The sequence below is a fragment of the Aythya fuligula genome, chromosome Z, assembly GCF_009819795.1.
Source record: "Aythya fuligula isolate bAytFul2 chromosome Z, bAytFul2.pri, whole genome shotgun sequence".
Taxonomy (NCBI): domain Eukaryota; kingdom Metazoa; phylum Chordata; class Aves; order Anseriformes; family Anatidae; genus Aythya; species Aythya fuligula.
The window spans coordinates 28659833-28685710 of NC_045593.1; the positions used below are offsets into that span (position 1 = coordinate 28659833).

At 43.2% G+C, this 25878-nt stretch overlaps 1 protein-coding gene across 1 annotated transcript in view; it reads left to right on the forward strand.

Moving 5' to 3' along the window:
* DMRT1 (doublesex and mab-3 related transcription factor 1) overlaps nt 1-25878 on the forward strand; it is a gene marked incomplete at its 5' end in the record, with an annotated part of 60866 nt that overhangs the window by 33574 nt on the left and 1414 nt on the right. Inside the window, one exon of the mRNA XM_032205623.1 lies at nt 987-1149. Within this exon, the coding sequence (XP_032061514.1) occupies nt 987-1149 (163 nt within the window). The remainder of the gene's footprint in view (nt 1-986; nt 1150-25878) is intronic.

Below are 25878 nucleotides of genomic sequence, written 5' to 3' on the forward strand. Positions count from 1 at the left end.
CATGTCCCTTACTTTTGGCACAGCTGCCTTTTTCCCTGGTACAAAGCTATCATTTTTTCTCTGCCCAGAAGCTTTCCATCTTACAATCATTCACTGCCCAGCAAACTTAGAGAGAGTAGATGATATTAACTTTCCTTTTGAAGACCATCTTCTTGCACAGATTTTGGCTACTTCTTTTTGAGTATTATAGCCATGTTACATTGTAGAGCTTTGGAACAAATAATAGTAGATGGTAGGTCTTTTGTAAAACAAAAATTAAAAAAGCATTGCTGGCTGTCCAGGGAGATTAGTTTGGGTCATTTGAGGGTGTTGGAGTAAGACAAACCTTGATTTCTGAGTACTGCCAACTTGGCTGCTGAGTCTGGGAGGGAGAAGGGGCTGTCTGATCATTCACACACTAAGCTGACACCGCTGACTTGCTTGTGTCCAGTTGTGGCTTCACTGCAGACTTGCTGTGTAGTCTGCCTACAGCTTGATTTGTCTGTAAACACAGATATTTTTTTTCCCATATCATTTGTTTTTAAGAGAAGTGGTGTGTGTTTATGTGTGTGTCACATGCTCACATTCAGTCGAGTGTGTCCTGAACGAGTTGGGAGGTTGAACTGTCTTCCGAGTCCATCCTGCGAGCTCCTGGTGGAGAGCTACCACTGGTCTGAGGCATGTTGGTCTCCTTGGAGGTCTTGGCAGTGAATATTACATGTTTATGTGCCAGATATAGGTTTAACTTCGATAAGATAAATCAGCTTGTCCTCATGCTGGTTTTGCTGCTGCTAGATCACTTAATAGGACCGGGTCTGCTTGCTGGAGCTGGGTGGTGTGGGCGCACCTTCAGCCAACCACAGCAAAAATCCAGGGCCGATGTGTTGGGATTTGGCTTCTCTTCTGCCCTCCGTGGTCTCCCTCAAGGATGTGTGCCTGTGGGCAGCAGGGTGTGGGTGCAGTGATGAGGCTCAGCTTTTGTATCTGTTATGATCCTGTCTCCACAGGCGAAGGGGATGGAGAACCGCCATGCCATGAGCTCCCAGTACAGGATGTGCTCCTACCACCCACCTGCTTCTTACCTGGGCCAGGGGATTGGCACTCCGGCGTGCGTCCCGCAGATCCTGACCTCGGAGGACATCCCTTCGTACTCAGAGTCAAAAGTGAGAGGTAAGTGCACCCACCGGGGCTTCTGGCACCATTTTGACTTGGAACAGGCATCCTCACAACATGGGTGGGTGATGGAAGGGAAGTTACTTGGCGGACAGCAGCTGCCAAAGTCTATGAGAGGTGCCTGGTTTCGGAAAGGCTTTCAGGGCAGTTGTGAAGTAGGAGTGCTACTGTACGGTAATATAAGCATGTATTTAAGAAGTCTCATCATTCAGGAGAGCAGTTGGTTGATACTGTTCTGCTCCAGCATATATTCCTGAAATTGAACAATGAGACCCTTGAAACAGCTGTCTGAGCTCACTGCATGGCTCTCTCACAAGAAAGATGCCCAGTTAAAAATTATCTTTTGTCTCTTTTCTTCTCAGAAATTCTGTTTGCTATTTCTCCCTCAGGATCCCCAAGCCTTCCACTGAGCCTCCACTGTCCTGTTCTTTCTGAACCACACGTGGAAACTATTCCTGTATCCCATCCATATCACAGATTCATCTTGTTTGCTTTCAAACTTAGCACACCATACTACTTCACGTAAAACTACCGCAGATAAATCTGCCGTTTTATATCCCGTGTTCTCGGCCATCCCAAATATTACTGTAATCTGCAGTAATTTTTAGGAAGGAGTTCATGAATTTACACTGAGGTTTTCTGATAAAGTTTCTCTTGCTTCTTTGTTCTTCTGCTCTGTTAGCAGGTAGAGTACAGATATTAGAATGTCTCTGCTGGAGCAGCCCAAACCCTATTTAGCTGCTTCCGTGTCCCTGGAACAGGCCAGTAATGCGTAATAGATAAACAGAGAAATAGCGGTGTGTTCCTACTTCATATGTCCAAAATTCTCACAGTGCTACTGCATTTGAAGCTTCTGAACTATCCTATTCAGTTACCTGCAGCAGACCTGCATTCCATGAACTGAGATAATCCTTCCAGACGCTCTTCACGCTTTTTATCTGTCTGTAACAAAGAACTTGGCAGTTTAATTTGGTGTGGTTGGGAAGTATTTAATTTTCTTTATTTTACACCCGACAAGTTTTTGTGCTATTTATTCTGTGTGTGGAGTGACAGCACTGACAACAGCACCCAGCCTCATCTGCTTCTCTGATGCACATGTACATTGAAGTGAATCTTCTCTATCGGCACACATGTGCTGAGTCTTTTCTTACATCTGATGAAAAGATGCATGTTACGCAGGTCCCATACCTGTTTTCAGTCATGGCTTTTTTGTTGCTGATGGTCTGGTGTCTGTGGTTCTGGTTTCATTTGTTTTGTAGTGAAAAACATGGTTTCAGTTAAGTCACCTTAAGGACTGAAATGAAGCTTTGGAAGGTGAAGTACATTTAAGTCATATCTATGGCCGGCGTAAATCAGCGTTGAGCCCTTGAATTCAGTAACTCCACAATGATTTATACTGAAGAGGTGGCTGCTGTTTCAGAGTGGCTGTTTTCTGAAAGTCTTCCAACTAAATACGACGTATTAGATAGATGAAGAAACAACACATGGTGTGATAAAACCTTAGACTTTTTCTCCTTTTCCAGTAGTTCTAAATGGCTTAGAGAAATCAGTGATCCTTGGTTCATTTTCCTTCTCTTTTCTTCAATTTTATTTTCTTCCTTCTTCTCTGACCACCATTGAGCAATGACGTCTTTCTTTCTGTTGATTGGTCCAAGAAGCACTTGGCTTTATGCTCAACTGCAGTTGACACTTTTTCTTGCATCCATCACTACTAACTCACTAAGAAGTCTTACCAGTTGAGTGTTCTTACAAATAGACAAAAGACCTTATACCCTTTGTTCCCAAATGCACTTCAGTAATTTTTCATCACTCCAGAAAAAAAGTTGTGCGTAATGTGCCACTGATTTTTAAACTGCATAAATACTGTATTTTCAATAATCCTTGACTGCTTCTCCAGACAGTATTCCACACACAGATATTGTTCCCTAAGTTACACCATCAATCAGAAACCGACAAGCAGTGAGATGTAATTTACTGAGATCAAACAGCATTTTCCAGACTCTGAAGAAGTGTTTTTCCATAGCAGGGAGGTAGTGGGTGAAAGAGGCACAAATATTTTTGTGAGAAAGTTGAGCCTGAGAGCAAGACCATACCTGTTTCAGAGGCTTCTTAGAGGCATCCTCTTTTTTATTGTGCTAGATCTTGGAGGAAATAACTGCTTTTACTTTTTCCATCTACAGACAAAGTAATATTCTCAGGCTGTTAGTCCACAATTTACACTCCCAGGACATATTCCTCTTGATGGTTTTCCTCAGAGAATTTGAGGCTTTCTGCCCCTTCATTGTCATTTGTGTGGATGCTGTCAGCCAGCAGGCTGTGGGCTGTAGAAGCCCCGAGGTACTGACTATCCACGCTGCAAATGTTGTCTCAAATAACAGACACATACTTACCATTTCTCCACTGGTGGTTGGACTGAGCTTTGTACAGTGCCTGCTTGATACGAAGCCTGGTGGCTTGTTTCTGCAGGGTTAGAGATTGCTACTTCTTAAAGACAACTCTAGGGAATGTGAGCAAGCAAGTCGTATTTTACTAATTCTTCCTTTTCTGTGCTTGAAATAGCAATCATGCTCAGAGCCATGTTTTCTTTCTAACTATACATAGTAGTAGATTTTAGGTCCAGAAGGTAACATTAGGATCATCTAGTCTTACCTGCTGCATAATGGAGACTGTACAATTTCACCTTATAGCTCCTCCAGCAAACTCAGAACTATTTTTTTAAGATGTGTTCCCATAGACTTGGTAATGCAGAAATTTTACAGGAAGGTAACGTGTTCGTAAGAGCAACAGGTCAACATAAAATAATAATTTTGCAGCCAAATTTTCAAAACTTCTGAGACCTACCTGTATCTTTAACACAAATGGTTATTAAATTCCCAGTCACAAATCAGAGATATAATACACACAGTCTATTACTCACACTTCAATTGTAACTTCAGGTTTATAGAGGTTTTGCCAGTTCATATATTATCTCAGTTAGTATTTCAGTCAGACCATTTCATTAATTTTGTTCTGCTAAGTTAACTGCCTGTTTAGACCAGTTATGTCGAAAGGGAGGAAAGATGAGCTAGCAGACCACTGATTTACACTTTCTTTGGTTTTGTTTTTTGTTTTTTTTTTTTTTATGAATGATGTGAAATTCCCAGTAAGCTTCTGACATTTGTACATGAGGTCATACCATGTTACAGTGTGTTGCATATCGTAATGGACTGACATTTTCTGAATGGCAAAACACCATCACTCAACCTCCTTGCAATTTGAAGGTGTTCTAAGTGAAATGGTTTTGCTTCCAACGAGCACAGCTGCTACCCCTCTGGAAACTGGAAAAAAAAGAGGGAAAAAAGAGGGACAAAAATAAGAGAAAACAGTGACAAATGGCAAAAGGGTGTTTTCAGAAGGCTCTCTTAGATCACCAGTTTGTAACATATATATAACAATTTCTGGATAGAAGAGGAATTTTTTACTCCAAAAAGATTTTTCATGTCTCTCTCTTTTTTTTTTTTTTCCCCTCTGGTATCTTGCTTTTTTCTTTTATTTTTTTTTTTTTTTTTTTTGTAATGAGCAATTAGAATAAAAGATATATGGGAGGTTGTTAACAATCCATGGGTATGCAGAGGATGCTTTAAAGGATGTTTCTGCTTTGCAAGCCAAGCTGAGAGCTCCTTGTGCAAGAAATGGAGCACAATATACAGCAGTTACAACAGGGTATTTTATCCCCAAGAACCAGGTGCCCTAGTCCCATTGATTTCTGTGGGGCAGTTTTCTGTGTTTTTTTTTTTTAAAGGATTATTTTCAGGTTCTGGTCAGTACCCAGAATTGCCTCGTACCTTCTACTGGCTTTGGATCAGGCCCCACCTGTGATCAGATTTGTGAAATATCTACACAAAACCTTGATTTGAGACATGAAGGTATGTGCTTGGATTGGGGCTGGGTGCCCAGCTCTGGATTCTGTTTCCACTGAATAAGGGTGAGCATTTGTTTGGCTGTGGGAAGGTAGTTTCCAGGTTTGGGGCAGTTGCATAAAATCCCCAAGATATAAATAAAAGAATGCAGAGAAGAAATATCCCTCTATTTGCAGACACCTTTGATTTCAAATTAATTATCTTCTCTTAACTTTAGCATGGAGTAGAAACTGATCTTTGTCAACATTTTCTGAGCTGTGTTTGTTCCAATGGTGAAAAAGGTGGTTTGCATTTAAATGTTGCTCTAGTTGCTGAACAGATTTGAATTTATGTTTTCTGACACTGTCTCAGGGTAGCTGCAAACACATGTAATGAAGCACTGGAGCAGTGCTGTATTTGCAGCTTTAATGTAAAGCATGAGCCATATAAAGCAGGAGCATGAAACTCCTTCCAAACAAAAATGAGAAAAACTCGTATGAAGTGTTCATTTTGATATGGAAAAGGTCAATGATTTTGTTTAAATCAGCAAACAGTGTTTTCCAAGGGAAAACATTTCAGGTAATATTTATTTTTATTTTCCAAGCAGAACAACTTCTAACACTTCCCAAACACTTTTCAATGAGTTATTCTTGCCTAGAAGCTAAATAACTGTTATCTCCAGTTTTACAGTTGTGGAAACTGAAGAATGATGATTGAACAAGGCACAGACTTCTCCAGGGTCCACATAATAGCTCCTGCTTCTGTCTGGTTGGATGCTGTATTGAAAATACTGCTGGGCCATTGAAGAAGATTGCACAAACTATGGAGCAGCTCTGTAAAGAGTCTCCTCCAGTGGTTACACAGTCAAGGGGATGTTAGAAACAGTCTCCCTGATTAAGATGAAAAGTTCCATTTGACTAAAAAAGTGTTGGGAAGTGAGGAAACCTATATGCCTGAAAAATGCAAGGAGGTCCAGGGTGAGGATGTGTTTCTTCAGAATGGGCTGTAGTGTTGTGGTGGTTTTACTCGGGTGGGCGGCCGAGCTCCACCTCAGCCACTCTCTCACTCCCCCTCCTCAAACGGAAAGGGGGAGAAAATACAATGCACAGGGCTCAAGGGTTGAGATGAAGACGGGGAGATCACTCAGCAATTATCATGACAGGCTAAACAGACTCAGAGTAGGGAAATAGTAAGAGATACTGCCTATTACTAACAAGCTAGAGAAGTGAGGGACAAAGGAAAGAAACCAAAAATGCCTTCCCCTCATCCACCCTCTTCCACCTCCTCCCACCACGTGGCACAGGGGAATGGGGGCTGTGGTCAGTCTATAGCACTTCGTCTCTGCTGCTCCTTCTCTGTCACTCCCTGCCCCTGCTCCCTGTGGGGTCACTCCCATGGGATGACGTCCTTCCCGAACTGATCCTGCGGGGGCTGCCCACAGGCAGCAGCTCCTCAAGCACTGCTCCCACATGGCTCCGTCCCATGAGGTCCATCCATTGCCCAGGAGCAAACTGCTCCAGCACGGGTCCCCCATGGGTGGGCGGCAGCTCCCCCCAGACCCCCTGCTCCTGCGTGGGCTCCTCTCCACGGGCTGCAGCTCTGGCCCGGGGCCTGCTCCTGCGGGGGCTCTCCATGGGCCGCAGCCTCCTCCAGGCCACATCCACCTGCTCCACCGGGGGCTCCTCCACCCATGGGGGGGCTGCAGCGTGGAGATCTGCTCCATGGGGGACCCATGGGCTGCAGGGGGACAGCCTGCTCCACCAGGGGCCTCTCCATAGGCCGCAGGGGAACTGCTGCTGCCTGCCTGCAGCACCTCCTGCCCTCCTGCTGCACTCACCTGGGGGCTGCAGGGCTGCTTCTCACTCCTCTCTCTCCAGCTGCTGTGTGGCAGCGTGTTTTTTTTGTTTTGTTTTGTTTTGTTTTTCCCTTTCTTGAACATGCTCTCACAGAGGCACAAACAACATCGCTTATTGGCTTGGTGCTGGTCAGCAGCAGGGCCCTTATCTAACATGGGGCAGCTTCTAGATTCTTCTCACAGAAGCCACCCCTATGGCCCCCTGCTACCAAAACCTTGCCATGTAAACCCACTACAAGTGTGTGAATGTTATGCTCCTTTTTCAGGTTTCATATGTACAGTATTCTTGCATGAAATCTGTGCCCTTGAGTGCTGCACAAGATGAGTCATGTTCATAGTCAAAGAAGGCACCTGGCTGTAGGACCAAAGAGGTCAAGGAGTCCTGGTATGCAAAAGCTCTTCAAGCTTGTGTCCTTGCATTAGTACTGTTTTCTGTGGGCGTTCAAGCTACAGAGACAGCACACTGCAACAAAGCAGGCTGGTGTGGTATAGCTGAGAAATTACTCCAAAGAGCTGAAAAAAAGGCTTGCATTTACGAGCTCTGTATTTGCAGCCAGCAGATAAGATGCGCTGATGGAGCTATGCTGATAAAGCACTTAGAGAAGTGGGGCAGAGCAGTAAAAAACACCCCTCTGTCAGAGGGCTAGAACCAGTCTGAGTAAGCTGAGGAGAAGTTCTTGCAGTTCCACAGGGTCCAGGCATTGTCAAGTCTGAGATACTACTTTTTCTCCTTTTGCTCCTGTTCATCTTCAGCAGAGCACCAGCAGAAATGCATATTGGGTGTAGAGGGGCTTCAGCAGTATAATGTGTGGGGTATCATTTTACTCCTGGAATGGATAAAGTTCAGCAGTATTTAGCTTGTGTGTTTTGCTTCTATCTGTGCATCTTTTGCTTAAAAACCATCCTCTGTTCAAGAGTATGCCATTCCTCAGGGATGAGGAACAAGCAGTGTTTGCTGAAACTTGACTGTATTTGCCACTAACTTTCCATCTCTTATCAAACTTTCAGAAGTAAATTTGAAATCAGACAAAAAGAGAAAGGAAGAGGTAATAATCTAAGCCTGCAGACCCTGAACAGTCAGTTCAAAGCTGTGTTTCTCTCAGCAGGTCACGTTATCTTTGGGTGGCTGTTGCATCTTTTTCATGCATTCTCATTGCTGCTGTTCATAGTCCCAGACGGCTGTGCTGTGCACAGTGTCCTTTAGGTACTTGCTATGAGGGTGCCAGGAACGCTGGCAAAGTCTAAACTGATTCTCTAAGCCTTGGCTTACATTGCTGGTTGTGTATGTGGTGTAGACCACAGCCTCATCTATTCTTGCCTGCAGCAGTCTCATTTTTATGCAGGACTCTTGTAAAACACCAGTGTTTTGTGGCTTTCTTAGAATGGCAGGGTACAATATGTTTGGGGGCCATCAATATACATATATACACACGTACATGTACATAAATATATATGCATATATATACACCCCTGATAAACAAATCTGCCATGTTCAGGCACTTCTGCCTGTCTTCACACAACCTGGATTGTAGGGATAGTCTGTGGAGTGAATTTGCTGTTAGTATGATGTGAGAACAAACTTCCGTGGAAGTCAGACAATGTGCTATTCTTCGATTACGTGGATCTTGAATAAGCTGCAACATCCTACAGACCTTTTCAGGCAGATGACCTTTTAACATGTCATTTTAATTTTCAATAAAAAGCTGAATTTTGAGCTTAGCTGACTACACAGTTGCTGGGTTTGTGCTGGGTTTGGTGATATTTTTTTTTTAAATCAAGGAAGTTGCTAAGCTGCATTTGTGACATTCATAATCATATTTCCTTGTTTCATTAGATGTAATAGCAGCTTTCAAAATAGATTTGAGAATGTGAGACATATTCATTATATACTCTGGCAGTCCATTTTACTGTATGTTTAAGCCTTTTTGTAAATTATTGGTCTGTGTTCTAACTGAGGTTGGCTTGGTGAAGATTTGACTAATATTAAAAGCAATTTATAAGGTCTGATGGATAGTGAAGGGAATTTATGAAAAGAAATGAGTTCAAACATTTGCTTACATCACATTCTGCTTTGGTTTATTCCTGATTCAAAGGCTCATTCTAGTAATTCCTCCTCAAAATGCAACTTTTATGTTCAGTTCACTGAAAATCACACAAATAAAAAAATGCATGCAGTGAAGCAACTTGTTGTGCAGTTGCAGAATTACTTGTTTGATTCACGAGTTTTGCTGATTCATGCCAGGGCGAGTGATGAGCCCTGCTGCTTGCAGTGGGGGAAGATGCTGGTCCTGTGGCAGGAGCATCTGAGCAGTCTGTATTTTTTGCTGTTCCCCCCCCCCCCCCCCCCCCCCCCAAGTCTGTTTTTGTAGAAATACATGTATTTCTGGAGTGAGACCGTAGCATTCTCTAGGAGGAATGGTAAGGTCTCATGAAAACTACATGCTTCTGTTTGCCCCAGCAAGAAAGCAGCCTGGAGCCTCAGGAAGCACAGCTGGACCCTGTTCACACACACCAGCAAAGCCACCTTCACCCTGATGGAGGTCTGCAGCTGCTGAGCGCTGGAATAAAGGTCTATCCCTGCTGTGCTCATGCTGCTGCACCAGCTCCTCATGCTGCAGCCTCAGCATCCCTCTGCAAGGCCATGCCTCCGCGTTGCCCTGAGATGAGCAATGACCCTGGATGGCTTCCCTCCTTCTGAGCTTCTCAGCCCCTCCTGCAATTTAGACTGTCTCAAAACTACAGGTTGAGGACCACAAGTTTACACCCACTGCAGCCCCAAACTTGGTTTCTGCTTGCTTCAGCTGCTGTCTGCGTGGGGCAGAGCATGCTACAGCTGGCGAGGCTGCAGTTTATTTTCTTCGTGCTTTAGAGGATGTTGGATGCTTGTCTGAGAAAATCCACACAATCAGTTGAGCAGCATCCTTTTACACTGGGTATGGGCTCGACACTGAGTTTTTTTTACGGGACTTTTTCCCTTGCAAGCAGAAGTTTATGGAAATCATAAAATTTCACCATGAAGTGGCAAAGCAAATGAAGACATTTTGTTGGCACGGTGGTGATACCAGTGTGTTTACCTGGGCATGGCTTGTTATTGTAGAAAAAAAACAGTGAAACATGCCTCCCTGTTGCTTTGATGTGCAGGTGCATCCTTGTATCTTGACTGGTTAAGAGAAGGGAGAAGTCTGTAGCTCTGTATTCTGTAGTCTTTTCTGCGAGTGAGGATTTACAGAGGATACTTCACCGTTCATGCCATCTTCTTAAAGAAGGTGAGCTAAGCTAATTCCTTTGCAGCCTTTTCTGCTTAGATAAGGCACACCAATTATCAGCCCTTTGCAGATTGTGAGAAACTTTAGCAAAAGGCGCATTTGCTACTGATCTCTTAAAAAAAAAAAAAAAAAAAAAGGCCCCTGCAAGCAGTGTGGGATGGCTTAGCCGTCAGGAGGGAGGCGATGAGCTGATTGTGGCTCTTTGCAAGGGGCCGTTGTTGCAGTCTGTAGCTCTGCCCCCATGCCGGAGTGCTCTTAGGGAGAAAGGTGAGAATTTTCCCCACTGTCGAGCTCACTTGTGTGGAGTGAGGGTGTTACACCCTGTCGAAGGGAGATCTCCTGGCAGCAGGGATCAGAAGTAGCTGCTGAGAGGTGTCGGCTGGGGCCTGGGGGGCAGCTGCATGTCGTGCCTACCTGCAGGGGATGTGGGGTCACCGCTGTGTGCCCCGTTTGTAAATGTGTGTGTTTGTACCTCAGGTGTAAATAATACTGGGGTATGCTGCCTGCTCGTGGTGTCTGTAACCCTGCAGGGCAGGACTGGGGGGCGGCCGCCTAATGGGCTCTCTTAATTTAGCAGCCATTAGCCTGGCCAGCCAGTGTTTTTAATCCTGAGCCTCGGTGTAACCATGAGTTTATTTCCAGTGCTCCTCGCAGGCATAGCTTAGGCCAAGTACAAGTTGAATAACCTTCAGGAAAGCTGTGCTGTCCTTCTGTCGGCCGCTGTCTTTGAAAATTGCCTGCAGAGTTAGTGAGCAGGAACAGTTAAGATTTACAAACAATGATGAAGCTTGTCATGCATCTTTCACCATTCATCATCTGGGTGCCGTGGCTGGGCGGTGAAGTGTTCTTCATAAAAACCAGCTCAGTGTGAAATACACCTCGCAGCAATGTTTACTGCTCTGAAACTCGTCAGCAGCCCTTTATAGTAAATCCAGATTGCGATGTGACATTACAGTATATCATTGCAGAGCGCGCTGGGGTTTACACTAGGAATGAGTGCAGTTCACACCAGATGAGATGTCGAAATTGAGTTATGTAGGAATTTGGCTGTTATATGGGGATAGCTTTTGTTTTCTGAGGACTGAAAGTTAGCTTTATATATATAATATATATAATCTACACATACCTGTACCTGTGTGTGGGTGCATATATCGATATAGGTATATATATACACAGATATATAGATACACACACGCTATGCACACATTCTGTATACAAACACTGCGGATCTACAAAGAGATTTCTCTGACAAGACCTTGTCTTATGCTATTTCTTAAAAGTATTTCAGTGTTTGTACCTCAGTGTTAGCATTTCAGTGAAGTAGCCTTTTATTTTCAAAAAACGCTGTTGAAAATACCGTTCTTTGAACATCACAGTTTTACAATTCCTGGCTAAGAATGCGGAGTGGGATTTTTAATTTTTGTATTATCCATTTGGTTTGGGTTGACTGCTGTTTCGTAGGGTTGTGGCAGCAGATGCTAACACCGAATTCGTAGGACACAAAGCCAGGGGACCCGTGAAGCCTGCTGCATACTGTTGGTGAGCTGCCTTTGGTGAAGGGGCAGGCGCAGGGCTGTGCTCAGCTGAGTCCCTGTGAGGCAGCTCAGCCCATGGGGCTGCTCCCAAGGTGCACAAATGGATGCAGCTGGATGTTGACAGCCAACACAGGGCTCAGGCCTGCCACTGCTTTTTTGCTGGTGAGTGCCTCCCAGAGCTTGGAAGGTACAACGTCGAGCAGAAGGTCCTGGGGGACTCTCTCAGAAACTTTAAAATATGGAAAAAGGAAAGTACGTTTGATGGGCTGTGTGTTGAAATGATAGAAGTTCTCCCGTCAACTAGTTTAGTCCCGTCAACTGCAGTGTTGACACAAGGTCACTAAGAAAAGAACAACATAAAATAAAATAGTAGATATTTTTGTCTAGCTACATAAGTTAAGAAATTAGTGTAAAATGTAACAAAGACATTTTGTGTATGAGTAAATTGCTGAGTCTTTAGAGATAAATCTACTGTCTTGAGCATCTGAGACATACTTGGAGTTAAACAGTAACATCCACGTGAACTGGAGAGCACACTGTGTCGGTCACTCTACAGCCAAGGACAGTATCTTTCTTCATTGGAGGTTCAGTACTTTGGTGGCAGTTAACCTGACTGAAAACAAGTGAAAGAAAGGATTGGGGATAAGCCAATAAAGTTTTTGAGTGCTTCCTGTGGCATTGTTATTTCACTGTTATACTTCAAAACCTGGAAATGAACTCAAATTTCACTGTCTTTAGTGCTTTGACTGTTTGTCCTCTGTGTTTGAAGAGTAGTTGACGTGTTCTGGGCTCTTGACAGAAGTCTTTTGGCTTTACTGCCTTGCTGTTCAACCAGCAGAAGAGGCGGAGTGTTTGAAATACTGTTGCATTTAATTTTAGATTTCTGGATTCCCCATTGAGTATTAAATATAGTACAGAAGTTGAAAAAGGAGTAGGACTGCAGTTGGCACTATCAAAGATAAGAGATAACTGTATTTCATTTGTCCTCCTCAGCTGTTTTCAGCTTCTCTAGTTTGGGATTTGAGTACTAATTTTGCAGTGAAATCATACTTTTCTAGCTCAGAACATTTTCCACAAATGTGTTTATTGTTGCTAATTTTTTCTTTGATTTTTTATGCCTTTGTTAAAAAACTGTGAAGTTTACATTTCAGCCTGCTGCTGGCAGCATGAGGCTAAAGCTTCAGGTACACTGATCATATAAGCATGCAGGCTTCCAGGAATACAAATATTATTCAAAACTTGTTCATATTCATAATTAGTTTAATGATACTGTGTTAATCTCACCTATTTCTTCAGCAGAGACTTTAAAGGATCCAGGAAGGTTTCTTAGGGGTGATGTGGGGGTGAAAGGTTAGAAGCATTAAGCATTATTTACGAATTTGTTTACTTTCTCCTTTTATTTTGAGAGGGGAAAGTTTGGACGTCTTTTATGTTACTCTTGTGGCTTGAATTAGAGGCGTGCAGAGTAAAGCTGTCACTTATAACGTAGTGTTTTCAAGCTTCAGAATGTTGCATATAAAATCAAAGAAATGTATTTCTTCACTACCTTGACTGCTTTATGTACCCGTTCAGTTTCTAGTAACTTTGCTAAGCTGCAGTCTTCAGATATATGTAGTAGGTAGTGGCTTGACATAGTGATGCTGTAATAACCTTAGGGAAGTAGAGGTCTTTATTAATAAGCATTCATGTACAAAACACTATTGTGGAGCTCATCTAATTCTCTACTCTTGTGGGTTGGTTTATTCCTCATATGGCATCTACTGTACGTAGATTTAAAGACAATTCTAGTAGTTGGGGCAAAAATTTGGAAAAATCCTCTGAAAAGGTGCCACGTAGAACAGGTGGGCTTGACGTATTTTGTGCAGTGAGTACTTCCATTTTTTGCTGCCCATACAAGTCCAAATTTGAGTTAATGGAGAAGTGATCGTTTGGACAAAAAAAAAAAAAAAAAAAATATCCTGTACACCAGGTTAAGTCACTTAATTTAATGTTGCTTTCCCACACACATACAAAGGTCTTGTGATGGGGGTGATATTTTCTTACAATGACCCTGCAGGGAAGCAAAGCAAACATATGTATAGAGCACTATAAAAATAGTCCAGGAGGAAATTGCTCAGAATTGAGGGGGTGGGAAACATCACAAAAAAGCTAACAGTATGTTGGCTGATTATAATGACTGTCTTGTAGCATCCAGGAGTTGTCAATCATAGCTTAACGTTTATAGAAGTGAAAAGTCAATGTGTAGTTGTTTAATTTGACATGGCTCTTGGGTTGAGAAAGTGTAATCGCTCGAGGGGACAGTTAAGTAGCTGTGCTCCGTGTCAGCCTGTCTCGCTCCGACTACTGCACTAAACGCTTTCTTGATGAGCGATAGATTTGGTTAAATACCAGGATAATTGCTAGCTACAGCATCCAGCACTCTTTTAATGCCTTGTACTACATCTGTATTAGCTCTTGCCTGAGGGTGTTTGAGGTTTCTGCAGCAAAGAAGGCATGTATGTTCAATTACATTATTCTCCTTCGGTTTTTGAAGGGCAATTGTTGCAGAGCTAAATAGGTTGTAATAAATTACATTCCATTTCTTCCAAACCTGTTGCAGGAGGGCAGACATGCAAACGTTACAGCTGCTTTTTCCTTTTAAGTACCATTTTGTTAGTCTGCCACAACGTTAAACACAGAAGAAACTGTTTAGAGAAAGTGTTTTTTTTTCATATGAAAAATGGAAAACTAACAGACTTTTAAAACTGTCTTGCAAAATTAGCGGACTCATTCTGCATGCTATAAAAGTATTTGCTGTTCCTTGCTGGGTTCACACATGTAAATAAAATCCCGGCACAAATGCATGTTCTTGCTCAGGGCGCTTCATCAGATGGAACAGGAGAGGGACTCAGCTCTCCCCTCCGTAATTAGCCAGGTGTCAGCATTTCCATTGTATGAAGTTGTATCTTAACGGGAAGGCTTGAAACGTTAGCTCGGGGTGACCTAGTTGCCCACTGGTTGCCATCAGTGGCTGCATGGGGCTGTGTAGCAATGCTGCGCTGCCTGGTGCAGCCCTGGCTTGCCAAGCATGCCCCTGCTGCATCAAGCACATACCCGCAGCTCCATCACATCTCTCTGCAGTAACGCACCACTCAGTGACGAAAAGGCCTGCAGATCAGGTTGCAACTTGCTTCAAAGGTGTTTGAAAGGGGTTTGTAGGGGTGGAGGGGGCATTTGTGTCTGACCTATATTTGTCTTAAAAGTCTGAACAGATCTGGAAGAGGCATTGGACGTATCTTGAGCATTGAGTACATCATTTTGCCGGGATTCATTTTCAAATGCAAAGCAGAAAGAGAGGAAGCCAACTTGACATTTAGAAAAAGAGCTCTAAGATCTTTGGTTTTGTTTCTATAGGATAGGCGTTCAACATTTTATCTATCTAACCACTTACTTAATATCAAATTTATTTCCCAATTTTCTGCAATTTTTTACAATTCTTACATTACAAAGTTTATTTTACAATGCCAGTTTTAAGGCTCTGTGCCTGATTCTTGTCCCACAGTGCCTGTTAAATCAATTAAGCTTCAGGGGTAGAAGGTTTTCATAAGGTCTGAATCACATCCCACATGCTGCGGGTAGCGTGTTTATTTACCCCACGCATGGCGCTAATCATGTCTTAGGCTGTTGAAGTAAAAGCATGCTTTTAGTCCAGTTTGTCACCAGTTTTGTTTCTTTTCTGGACATGAAAGAAGAAGAAAAATCAATGAACTCCCTCTCCTGCTCCTTTATAAATCATTTTCCCTTTCAAGTTCTGTCTCAGAGCACTTGTAGACAATGCAAGGAATGTTTTATTTTCCCACCCTGAAACAACTGTTTACACTCAATTTTTTTAGCAGATTTTTGCATTGGCTTTTGGCTGTATAAAACCCTTTTGATAAGGTACAGTCTGAGACAGATTCGAGCTAGCTGTGTGCCCTTAAATATTGTTTCAAACCTCCTCAATACCACAAATCAAGACCTTGCTAATCTCAGTTTTTTTCTGCCTTCTCTCTTAGATAAATACAAACTTCTAGTTCATAAAACTATGCCTACCAAGTCATATGTATTTTGTCCCAGCTCTGTGATGAGCCACATATGTTTCCAGGGACTTTAATTTGGTTGAACTCTGTCCCTAATACTTTCTAAGATGTAAATACTGCAAACAGGTTTGTGCAAACAGAAGAACCAACACTGGCCTGGTGAGTGGGGTCTGCTGTATGTTTTCTATCTGGATGCTTTTGCCTGATGTGGCCCAAATGAAGCTGTAACTCTGTAAAGTGTAGCTGAAAAGGAGTGGGGAGATAGGAATGTGGATTGGCCCTTATTTTGAAACTAATTACCCCTCCTCAGCCATGGCACTGACCTCTGTACTTCTTTCTCTGAACTGTTCAGCTTGGATCATGTTTGCAAGAGGTTCCTGGACATGCTAATCTGCATTTTCCTGCATTTTTCGGTGCATTGAAAATCCTGCCTTCCCCAGCAGCCCAGAGCAGGTCCCTCTGTGTTCACTACACCTGCGGCAGCATCAGCTGCCTGAGCTGGAAGGCCTCAGTGCTACCCAGGAAGGACTTTTATCTCCACAGAGCCCCTGCAGGAACTCCTCTTTCCCCAGGAGGGCGTGGAGGACCTCAGTTAGCTCTTGTCTGGGTAGGCAGGTCCATCCAGCGCAGTGGGTGTCACTGCTGAAGGAGAGTTTTGGATTAGGACCATTATGTGGGTAGGGTCCTAGCTGGCACCTGCTTTCCTTGTTGCATTCAGATGCTGTGATAATCAGCTACCTGTACGGAGGGAGATAGACATTACCTTGCCTGCCTCATGCTCCAAAGGAGAGAAAAGGCACATTGTGGCCCTGAACAGCAACAGATAGTTGCTTTGTATGGTGCAAGCCCTCCTGCATCCCTTGCACCCTCCACACTTCACTGCTTTGTGTCTGCAGTGAAATGCAGTGGGGCTGTATGATGTGGCAGAGGATGAGTTGCATTTTCTCCTCCCTTCCCTCCTTACCTGCTTACCTCCCCGCCCTGCCCTTCTAGTGCTGAATCAGTTTTATACTGCCTGGGGCTGCCAGCAGCACTTTGGAAGTTAGCTGAGGAGTGGTGTCGGAGTGGTCCTTCTGAAGGCAAGCAGCCTTCCACACAGCCATATGTGTCCAGATTGGCCCCCTTGACTCAAGGGACTACACTTTAATTTTTCTGTACAACAGATAAAAGTAACAAAATACTGTTTTTTAAACATTTTTTCATTATGAACTTTTCTGCCACTTTAAGATGCTGTAAGGTCCATCTTCCCAACTTCAGATCATGGCAAGTTAGGGCAAGGGAAACGCGTGCTGAAGATGTGGCAAGTACATTTGGGCCAGTTGTAGTCATCTCGGTAAGGCTGTGCTGCACAGCTCTGCACTGGAGCAGACCTTCAAAGGCTGGTCACACATGGTCAGCCAGAGGCTGGCCCCTCACCCCCAGGCAGGGGAAGTTTCTGTTGCACGCCAGCAGTTTGCAGTATGTATTTAATGCTGCTATTGTGTTCGTGGAAATAAATATAAATATAACGCAGTGGGTCTGTCGTAAGCCTAATGTTGTGTGAAACTTCATTTAACTTATTTGACTACCTCAGAAATGTTTTGTGTTCAGTTTTTGTCCCTATTTTCTCAAGTAGAGTGACTTATTGTGACAAGGTTCCTAAACTTCTGAGTGTATAAATCTCACTTTAAAATAAGTAGCAACATTTTTACTCTCTTTATGTATATGTCCATTGTTTGCTTCATATTTACCAATACTTGAACCATTTTACTGGAAATCTGCTTGACTGGCTTCCAAATTAAAGTTCATATTAAAGAAATAGTAATGCCATGACAATATTAATTCACTTTAAAGCCTCCTGGGCTTTTTAACCTGCAGGTTCACTTGAATTCTAATCTACATATGATAAGGCTTCTTCTTTCTTCTCTCCTATTCAATTTTGAGCACAGTTGTAGGGGAGTACAGTCTTGCTTATGCTGGAGTCAGTGATAAACCTCCTGCAGCTTGTGCTAGTATGGTATGAGTTGCAGGTCCTTCTTTGTCCCTTCCCAGCAGAGAAATTTACAGTGGAAGAGCATTAAGAAAAATCTATTATTGGCAAGTGAAAAATCTATTGTATCTACCATAACAGATCACTTTCATTAGACTTAGCATTTTCTCTGATTGTTTAGTAACCTCTTGATTTCCAAAAGCTTGCAAATCATGTCCAAAAAAATCTTTAAGCCATACAATACGGCACTTTTGCACTGAGCCAGTATTTTCTAATGTTAAGAATGTCATCAAGCCTGAAAGAGCTGAAGCCATCATTATTAGCTATTTGGTTACTCTTTGAGTATTATGACTGATGTCAACAGGCATGGATTTTGTCCTTGTTTTATAGATTGAAAATGAAAGTAAAAATGTAGAGATGTGACCAGAATTAAAGTTTACGCTTACATGGCGAGTCCTGGTGTTACACAAACTGTGGTAGCCTCTTTTTTTTTTTTTCTTTTTTTTTTTTCTCCTGATAAGCCAGTAGAGATTAACAGCCTTTCTGACACAGTAGATGGGAGATGGCCAGCCAAAATAGTGGTATGTTTGGATTTCTGCATGAGACACCAAGATGCTTTAAGCAGGTATTAAAGCTCTTAGGTTCCCATTTCCTTCTCTAATAGAGAGATGTATAGCTACATCAGGGAGGAACCTTGTGCCTTTTGTGTGTGTGTGTGTGTCTTCACGCGTATGCTGCTGCTCAATGACATTACTTTGAGTCTTGAATGCACTCCTTCCTTAAAAGTTAACATTGCTTTTCAAAAAAATGTTTTCCTGCCACAGCTATTTTAAATTGCAATGCATTTTCTAGGTAGGACACTTCATGCTTCTAGAGGTAGTTATTAACAAGGAACTCCTTGTTTAGTCAGGTTTTAAATATGTACTCCAAGAAAAACAAAAGCAAATACACTGTAGTGATGCCCAGAAAAAGGTGAGAAGGCAGAGTCACTAGCTGTCCCCTCTGGCATGCAAGGTCTTTCCTTGAAACAGGAAACATACAGCCCCATGTCTGCTCATCCATTCCCTGCAGTGTCAACAGCAATCCCAGGAAGAAGCAGCGGGCAGCGCTTTGTCCCCTTGTTCTTAGGTCCTGCCATGCTGCAGCCGTGGTGAGCACGTGTGACTGAGTCACACAATTCTGGCCAGGGGCAGCTGGATGTCTATTTCAGTGAGCTCTGTGTGGCATTGTCCCTGGGTTAGATGGTGCTGGAGACCTACAGGATGGCCTGTGTCACTGCCTCAAAGGAAACGAACAGAGAGCAGGCTCCACAAGATCCATGTCATGTCTCAAGGTTACGTGTGAAGGGAGGTGGCTGAGTGCAGGGGGATGACCCTGTGCTCTGTGCTTTAGAACTGGCTGGAAATTAATCTGGTGAAAATTTTTGTGAGAGAAGAATCTCACCCTCTGATTGTTTTTGCTAAAATCATGTCTTTCTGCAAAGTCACAGCAAGACATGGAAGATTCAGAGGGACACCTACCTGCTTTCCTTAATCAGTGCACATTGTTGGTGAGTCCTGTCCCTGGGCTTGCAGCTGTAAGGCAGCCTGTTGCTACGTAGCAGGTTTTTTTTTTTAATGTACCACCTGTTTACATCTTCCTGTGGTCTCGCTGACCTGGATCTAAAAAGTGTATTGTTTCCTTTTCCACAAAAAAAAAAAAAAAAAAAAAAAAAAGAATTTTAAGAAAGTGCATCCCATTTCGTGGACCTGGATTCGAAGGTAGTTGCACCAGCCCAAGAAGTCCCAAATCTCCTAGCCCCATAGGAAGGCAGTTTAGTGCAAAACTAGTCCTGGCAGGATAAAATGCCTGGGATGGACATTTGGGCATGTGTACCGCCAACTGGCAAAGTAACTAGGTACTTCTCTTGAGAAGTGATTGATTTGTGCAATTCCAATCTTTTTTTTCTTTTCTTTTCTTTTTTTTTTTTTAAGAACAAAGTATTTAATTCCTGCATGAATAACAGTCCAGAAAGTGGGTTCAAAGACCTTTCTTCCTTTTTTTTTTCTTTCTTCTCAGAGCTGCCTCTGTCTTTTGCTGGTCTTTGAATACTACACACCAGAGGCATCTTTTTTGATGGAGAATCAGTCTTCGGTGTTGTGTGTGGAATAGAGAAGTATTATGTGACCTCCGGGAACAAAGAGATGAAAGGTCCCAGCTTTTTCACAGCCTTGTTACGTGATGAAGCAAACTGCTTCATTTCTCTGAGGTTCCCTGCTGCTCTTCAGCTGGTGGCAGATCTCCAAATCCCTCCATCCCTCACAGCCACTTTTTATACACCTTTCCTGGAAATCGATGGCTCTCTCATATGTTTGTGTGGCTGCTTTCTAATCTTGAATCTTGAAATGATTTTTTTTTCCAGGAAAAATTCCTTTCAAAAGTGTTGTCCATCTCCTGGCCTTTGGTTTGGAGAGCAGCCATGCAAAGCATTGGGTCTGCCCAACAGCAGAGCATGTTCCCTGCCATGGTGGACCATGAATGTCTGAAAGAAGCAGGGATCTCTGGAAGTGGATCTGTTGGTCCACTATAGCACTAATATAACTAATATAACACTAATAGCATAGAATTGCAGGCCAAAGGACAGGCTTGTGCCTCTTTGTGGTAGTGGCAATGCAAAATAAAAGTGGCTGGATATTCTGCAGCAGTCATTTCTCCAGTGTAATTCCCTGTGTCAATGCACAAACACATGCACTGGACAACACAGGGGTTAAATAAGTAGCTGGAGAATGACAGGGAAGGAAAAAAGAGGTTATTCTTTTTATTGTGATGCCTTCTAATTGAAAAGTTGCTACCGGGTTAAAAATACCTCAGATCTGTGACCCCAGAAAGCTTTTACCAGCTTGGCTTTGCACGTGGTCTTCAGACCATTCAAAGCAAGGGTGCTCGTCTCAGCACACCTACTCTTCCTGAAGATGTTTTTGTGAGATGGGTCCTTCACTCTTTGCCTTTCCTAGCCTCAGGCAGCAGATTAGTCACATCAGGTGAGCTACAGAAAGTAGCATTGGTAGTAGTGGAAAGTGTTGGTCAGCCAGTGCTGTTCTGCTGCGTGTCATGCCTGCAGGAGTTTGGGGCAATTGCTTTGTAATTGGGTCATTTAGTTTTGAGGTAGGTTTTGGAACCTCAAAGAACAAAGCCTTGACTCCTGGAATGTCTTCCTTGCATCCTTCCTGTCCAATTAGACATGGATGAGAAATGGAAAGTCTTGTTTGATTGTTTCGCATGTTATTTTAAGAGAATTTAAAGGCAGAGGTGAATGAATTCAGCAAGAAGATATTTTCTTCAGCTTCTGGTTTCTAATTACACCAAGTTATAGCCCCACCTTCTTAGTTGCTAAAAGTACAAGCATGAACTGGAAAAGAATGAGATAATCCATGGTAAAGCATGCTGAATAAAGATCTCCATTCAGATCTTTACCTTTTATCCTGAGCTCCTAATGCCAAGAATTAATGCTATCTGAAAATACACAATGAATGTGCCCTACTGTGGGCATGTGAGATAATCCTAATTACTTTAAGTGTTAGTGAGAAGGGTAGGCATTTGAGAAGGAGAAAAGGACTTTACAGTGAAATAGTATATCTGTGCTAAGAGGTACAGGCTGGACATGGTTTTGGTTCCAGTTCCTTAGGTGTGCTGTGTTTTTTGTATCAAAAGGCAGCTCTGCTTGTTCTTGACACTTCTTGGAGCAGGGCAATTTCCATGGACATACATTTCTAGAATTGGACTATTTCCCCCTGTGTTAGTGACATGCAAAGAAGAAAGGATGTACGATTCCCATTTTACTTTGTTTTCTGCATTACAGAGATGTGAGGAGGGAGAGGACGAAGGTTTTTTAGATGAGCTCGCAGAGAGTGGCAGAGAACTAAAAGATACTCAAGATTCAATGAGTGTGTTCTGTGGTCAGAATCATAACTCACTGCAGCTTTAAAAATGTGATTGTGTTCAAATAAAATCTTAAAAATACAGCTGATGAAAGTTGGCCTCGGTTTTCTGAAGGTTTTGCTGTGACCTAGCAGGAGCACACCCAGCCATGGGCCCCTGACTGCTGGTACTTTTGACCTGCATAGACCAGAACACCAATGAGACTGGTCTCCTTGCACAGCTGATAAGTAAGATCTTCCTTTCTTCAACACTGGTTTCTTCATTCTAGAGTGAAACACTCAGCCCTCTATCTTTTCAAACAGTGCATGCATACTGCACAGCCAGTTCAATGTGGATAGATCTGCTTTTTGACCTTTTGTAACTTACCTCTGTGTAGAAAGAGCTGAACATTTGCAGGGTTGGGCACTCCAAAGATGAGAGGTGGCAGAGTGGAGGTTGTTCGGGAGAGCTTGGCTTGGCCTTTCTGCATGTGTTTGCATTAGGATTTCACCGGGTCCATCTTGAGATGATGTACAGCAAAGTCAGGACAGAATCTAGCACTCCTGTTGGCACTTTCCTTCACAACAGGAAAATAATCTTTCTCTGTCTCTCTTCTGTCTTCCTGTGTAGCTGAGCCAGCCTTCATTCTGTTGATTCTCTGGTTCTGAGTGCTGTTTTTGCAGGAGTAACTGTTTGTTTATTTATTTATTTATTATTATTTCTTCCCGAATGCTTTGTCAGGCAGCTGTCAAGGGTGCTGTGCTAGTTGATGTAGCTTGTCAGGCTGTTTACTGGTGGTAGGTGGCAGAGTCAGCCCTGCAGGGTCAATCTGAGCCATGGAGTGATGGGGTACTACCCAACTAGGAGTAAACAGGGCAGTGTTTTCAAACAGGTTTCCCCCCACGGTATTTCCACACCATCCCATCAGAACACTGCCAGTCAGCCCCACTGTGTCTGGTTGTTGCATGGAGAAGACTGGCACCAGTCCTCAAGGTGCTGGTAACCTGAGGAAAGTGCCCAGGATATTTTCTTACCTTCCACCCTTCACACAGGTGGCATGGCTTGCTTCTGGGTTTCACTGCCACTGGTCTCCCAGGCCTGGTGATTTTTTAAGAGACCTCAAATAGGATTTTCAGGGACTGGAGAGGAAGTCACTGCTTGCTTAAACTGCATCCGTTTCCAGTGATATATACAAAGGGAAAATGCCTTGGCTACAGAGGAGAAGACACCATGAAAAGCAGTTCCTGTCCACCCTCACACCAAAGACCTAGGCATGCTTTAATTGTGCTCCAGTGCCCTCAGGCCACCAGCAGCAGCCTGGCTCCATTCCCTGTGGCTGTCCTTGCAGGCTTATGTATGCACACAGGGAGAAGTACGTGGTCCTTAGAAGCATGTGGGACTGGCATACTTATTTTCCTTTTCCTTGCAAAAGCAAGTGAAAGAGCTTTAAAAAATGAATTGTACCTCTCAACTTTAAATCTTTTAAAATTGCTTCTTACTGAGAGTTTAATAGTTTTTTAAATGTAAACTCAGGAAAATATTTACTTTTCAAGCATGAATATCCTTCCGCTTTCTCACATCATTGAAAGCGTATTATTCTTTTCAGTCCATTGAATTCCAGGGATCACTCACGTTAAAAGTCAATGCGGTTTCCAGTGTCAGAAGATGTAAGGTTTTGTGTTTATGGTTGGAATCCCTTCTCACTGCTTTTTCTATGTGTTAGTAGCTGATTTTTTTTTTCAGATTCATATGGCTTAAAAGTATTCAGGTGCTTTCCCAAGGGTAAAAGGTAATTAGATCAAGGAATGGTCTTTAAAAACTGCCACAGACTCAATTCTGGTACTGTTATTTACACAGATAAAGGCTGTGCAACAGCAGTGGGAGGATCAGCCACAAGCCTAAAACAGATGAAACTCATAGACCTAAATCAAAAAGAACATGGGTTTTGTTTCTTTGAACTCGGAACTTTTACATTTTATTGCCATGTGATTAAAACACTGGAACAGAATTGCTCATTTCCTTTTTGCTGCCTTTTTATAGCTACAAGTCCCAAATCAAGTATCTTGCTCTTATTATCAGTTTTGCACCTACCCATTTCTCCTTGCTTGACTTCTGCATCTCCCATTGACTGCAGTGGAAGTCTATCCAAGTAAGCAGTGCAGGTTGGGGTACAGGGGTAGGTCTCATTTGCTAGGGAAAATACCTCTGTAGTTCCAGGCTCTTTTTAAAATCTGTGAGACTCTACTTACATGCACCTGTGTACATGCAGAGATTAACTTACACAGCCCAGGTTCTGTAACTCTGCAAAACTATGGCCAATTTGAAAGTCAGCGGAAGAATAGCCTGTGTTATTTGGATCAGTGCTTCAAGATCTCAGATGCCAGTTGGTGACTGGAACTGTTCCCATTTAAAGAAACCTTCCATTTGAGGTTCGACAATGTCTGATGCCCCATGAGAAGTGCTGGAGGACTGGTGGAGCTCTACTGGTCCAGAGAGCTTCAGACCCTCTGCCTGAGGTGCTGAGAAAGAGACATGGGTGTTGGTTTACAGAGAAAGTTGACTTCTGTGTCACTCCCCACGCAATAATAAGTCAATAATAAGTTAACATAGAGCTGCTGGATAAACAGAACATAAAAATAAAGCTGCAGTTTTCTCTTACAGGGTTTTTAACATTTGGGCTATGTAGCATATGGGTGGGTTTCTTGCTGGACTCTTTACACATGGAAGTAAACTTTCTGTAAGTTTGTCACAGAGATTTATAGATCTCAGTATTTAAAAATGGGCCTTTCCATCACTCCAGGCACTTGCACACTAGAAGTACTAACAAAACCTTTCAAATAAATAAGCTGTTTGCCCATTTGGCTACTCAGGAGTAAACAAAAAATTATCCCCTTTCAACCCCAATCGCTTCTTTCATACTTCTGTGCTGGAGCCTGGGAACAGGGAAACTCCTTACAGCGTGTCCTAAATCTTAAGATGTTGGGCTTTGCTGGATCAGAGCAACGGGAAGAGGGTTCGGAGTAGAGACCCAAGCCCTTCAGCCAGTCACTGGTGGCCAAGCCGTGATACTGTTTATTTACTTTGTAATGCAAGGTACCTGGTGAAGAAAGAGATGATTCCTGATGCCAGATGTATCCAGATCGAGCCGAAGCTTGTGTTGGTGACTGGCAAAAGCTGTTTCCCTGAGTGACCTTTGAGGAGGTAGTCTCTGGGATAGATACACCAGGAGAGGCGTTGGCTGCTGCATTTTCTGTAGGTGTTTTCCCCTTTGGTGTTTGGGTGCAGACCTGGGTACACAGCATCTCTGCTCCATCCTTCTGTAGCTGTCGAAGCATGAACCACTGCGACAAACTAGTTGCCTGAAATAATGATTTGTGCTTCAGGTCAAGGGAGCATGGTGCAGACTGAGCCACCCAGTGAGTACCTTGTGGCTGTGTGAGCCTGTCCTACCCAGTGAGCTTGCTTCCTTCCAGAGGAACAGAAATGCTGCTCCGTTCCTCCACTCCTTTCCCCAAGCCTACATGTTTACATCTGGCTCATGTCATAGAGGCTTTCAGGTAGTACTGTGGTCACAAGCAGCAGATTGCTAAGTGCATCCTCACCCAGATAGTGAGGAGGTTGTGCCTTCTTCTCCTTCTTGGACTCTGCCATCAACCCCAGTTACACACAGAAAAGGGAAGGGATGAGACAGAACTTCAGGAATCATCTCGTGTTCTCATGGCAGAGGAGGGCCTGGCTCTTCCACCTTGCGGGGCATGCATCCGATCCTGCAGCACTTCTCGGGTTCAGGGTCGGTGGGCTAGGAAAGGTAAAAGTCTACAAGGTTGTTTCAGGCTGCCAGCTATCAAAGTGCTGCTGTAGCCTCTTTTCTTTGCACCTGCAAAACAGTGTCCTCCTCCAGTAGTCTGGCTCAGTATGTGAGACCTGCTCAGCTGTTACCTGTGCTGATGATGCGCGATGATGCTACAGACCCATCTTCCTCGTTCTGTGTCACTAGGCTCTTAGCAGCATTTACAGGATGCCTAAAAGCTGTCAAAACAGTTACCTTTTCAGCCCTCATAACTAACCACTGCATTCTCTTCTTTTTTCTAGCTAGGAGAAAATGTAGTCAAGAATTAATACGCTATTCACGGGATTAAATAATTGTTTTATGTCAAATCTAAAAGACAATAGTAGAGTCTGCTTTGGGAAGGTGATGTTAGGGGCTAGCTTGTTCCTTATATGTATCAAATGAGTGACTTGAATCAAGGAGTCAGGTTCTACAAAGG